A 2,516-nucleotide genomic window follows, 5' to 3' on the forward strand; every position below is an offset into this window, starting at 1 on the left:
GGTAATCAAGGCTCTAAAATGTGGTTAGAGGACCTTTATTGTTCTAAAAAAATTTTCTCATACTAACAACATCATTTTAGTATGACATAAAAAAACATAATGTTAGATCGTACTAGCATGTTACATATTTCATAGCTTCATTTATAGGTAGATTTAGGATGATCCATACTTCAAAAAGTACATACAAGAAAAAGATCTTGATAATCTTAATGATACATATTCAGATGATGATGTTGATGTTGATAAACTCAATCAAGAACCAACATTCGACGAAATGAGCTTATATTAAATATTAAAGAGGGGATAACCTAATAAATATGGAGCATTAGAACAATTAGATAAAATTTCATATGATCTTTATTTTTCTTGTTATCTTTATTAAGAGTCTTATTATCAACTATTTTTTGGACTAACATAATATACATGATGATTTGATTTTCATTTTTGTTACTTATTTAGAATTTCTTTTATCGTACTAATATTTTTTATAGTAATTAATATTTTTTAAAATATAAAATTTCTGTAATTATAATTTTTACTACCAAACATAACATAGAAAATTACAATATAATTACACTCTATCAACTAAATATATCTAAAAAATTATAATTTTTTATAATTCTAAAAAAATGTTATAATTACTCTACACAATAAACCCTAAGAAAATGGAATTACAATTTACAAGGACAAGAAGAAGGCTCGCAATCCGAGCCAAACTGTGGCTGTCGTCTCCCCACCAAGCATTCAATCCAACGAATTGTTGCTATCCGATTAAACCCAATCCCTTCCCATGCCATCCACTCGTGGGACCGCATTGCATCTAACACCTCAAACTCTCTTTGGCGCACCTAGCCAGCCAACCCTTACAATTCCTCCGTCCAAATTACAACCCAAGTCCCCCCACTCGCTTACCTTAATAACATCAAAAACCCATCACAAAACTAGCTATACCCATCTCCTATGCCACATTAGTCAGCCAAATAGATAGGCTCATAAGTCTTAGCCACCCAAATATCTCCCACACTTTCCTTCTTCACACAATGGACTAAATGTTAGCCACCGGCGACTACCCCACGCACCCAATCCGGCAACCGGATCCAATCCAAGCCGACACAACACCAACACCAAGAGTCCTCACCATAATTTCCTCGGTTTTAGAAAAGTTAGTGGTCCGAAACGACAAGCTCGTTGAGGTCCTAACCGAGCAGCCAGATGGATTGAACTTGGATCGCAATGGTACCATCTCTGCTCCTCTTGGTAAAAGCTTGAACGTATTTCATGGCGTCAGGGCTCCAAATATAAGCATACCAAACTACTTGGAGAGGATCTATAAGTACACAAACTGTAGCCCTTCATGCTTTGTGTTGGGATACGTTTATATAGACAGATTGGCCCATAAGCATCCCGATTCACTCCTCGTATCCTTGAACGTGCACCGATTGCTAGTCACCTGTGTCATGGTTGCTTCCAAGGTTCTTGATGATGTGTAAGCGCCTTCTTCAACAACCCTTCACCTATTTTTGTTTCTTTTTTTTTAAAGGATTCTTGGGTTTTTGCTAATTCAGGCAATATAACAATGCGTTCTATGCTCGGGTTGGAGGAGTGAGCAATGCTGAGCTGAACAGGCTAGAATTAGAACTGCTTTTCCTTTTGGATTTTGGAGTGGCGGTGAGCTCACAGGTTTTTGAGACCTATTGTTTCCACTTGGAACAGGAGATGTTAATTAATGGCGTTGATCAGAAAGTTGAAAGGGGGATAAGCCCCGTTGCTGTTGATGAGATTGTGACTGACATCGGTTGATTGTTTCGCCGTCTCTCAAGCCATGGGATTGGCCCCAAGTTCCTATCTCCGTCTCTCTCGTCTTAAAATGGGGTCTCATTATTATTATTAACTTTGTTTTTTTAACCAAAAAATGGAAATAGAGGAAAGGAAAAAGAGTGCAATGGCTTTCATTTATTGTTTGTTATTGACTATCGAACCAATATTGTTTGCAACTATTTATGCCTAAGCTTTAGTACTGTGATCAAATTTAGTCATTATTTAAAATTATTTATCAAAATTTGAAATTTTAATTTTGGTTCAAATGATAGCAATTAAATATGTTGGATTAAATTTTGTACTATACTCAAGTTCCGTATTTAGCTCATGTTCTTCAATTTGCTCATTTCTTTTGAATTTCGATATTTTAATCCTGACTCAAAATATGAGTTGTTAAATTCATTAACTAAAATGGTGTGCCTTTTTTGTGCGTATCATGTGAAAATATCAAGATGATAGATATTACATATATGATAATATGTTTGTTGTATAAGATTTTGTAAATAACATAATTTAAAGGCTATCATTTATTCAAGACTGAAATTTCAAAACTCAAAAAGTGTAGAGACTAAATCCATAATTTATATATAATACAAGAACTAATAATAGCAGAATTTAATTTTTTTTAAGAAAAGTGATTATTACATCAAAACAACATAATGCTATGAAAATAAACTATGTAATTGACCTTAAAATTA

At 34.0% G+C, this 2,516-nt stretch overlaps 1 protein-coding gene across 1 annotated transcript; it reads left to right on the plus strand.

Annotated features, from left to right (window-relative positions):
- The first annotated feature begins 808 nt into the window (after window positions 1–808).
- LOC107886838 (cyclin-U1-1) lies at window positions 809–2,059 on the plus strand. Its single transcript, XM_016810918.2, has 2 exons — window positions 809–1,486; window positions 1,566–2,059. The coding sequence occupies exons 1-2, from the start codon at window positions 1,050–1,052 to the stop codon at window positions 1,798–1,800; spliced, it is 672 nt and encodes a 223-aa protein (XP_016666407.1). The 5' UTR covers window positions 809–1,049; the 3' UTR covers window positions 1,801–2,059.
- The last annotated feature ends 457 nt before the right edge of the window (window positions 2,060–2,516 follow it).

This window comes from Gossypium hirsutum, chromosome A03 (assembly GCF_007990345.1).
Source record: "Gossypium hirsutum isolate 1008001.06 chromosome A03, Gossypium_hirsutum_v2.1, whole genome shotgun sequence".
NCBI classification, from domain to species: Eukaryota; Viridiplantae; Streptophyta; class Magnoliopsida; order Malvales; family Malvaceae; genus Gossypium; species Gossypium hirsutum.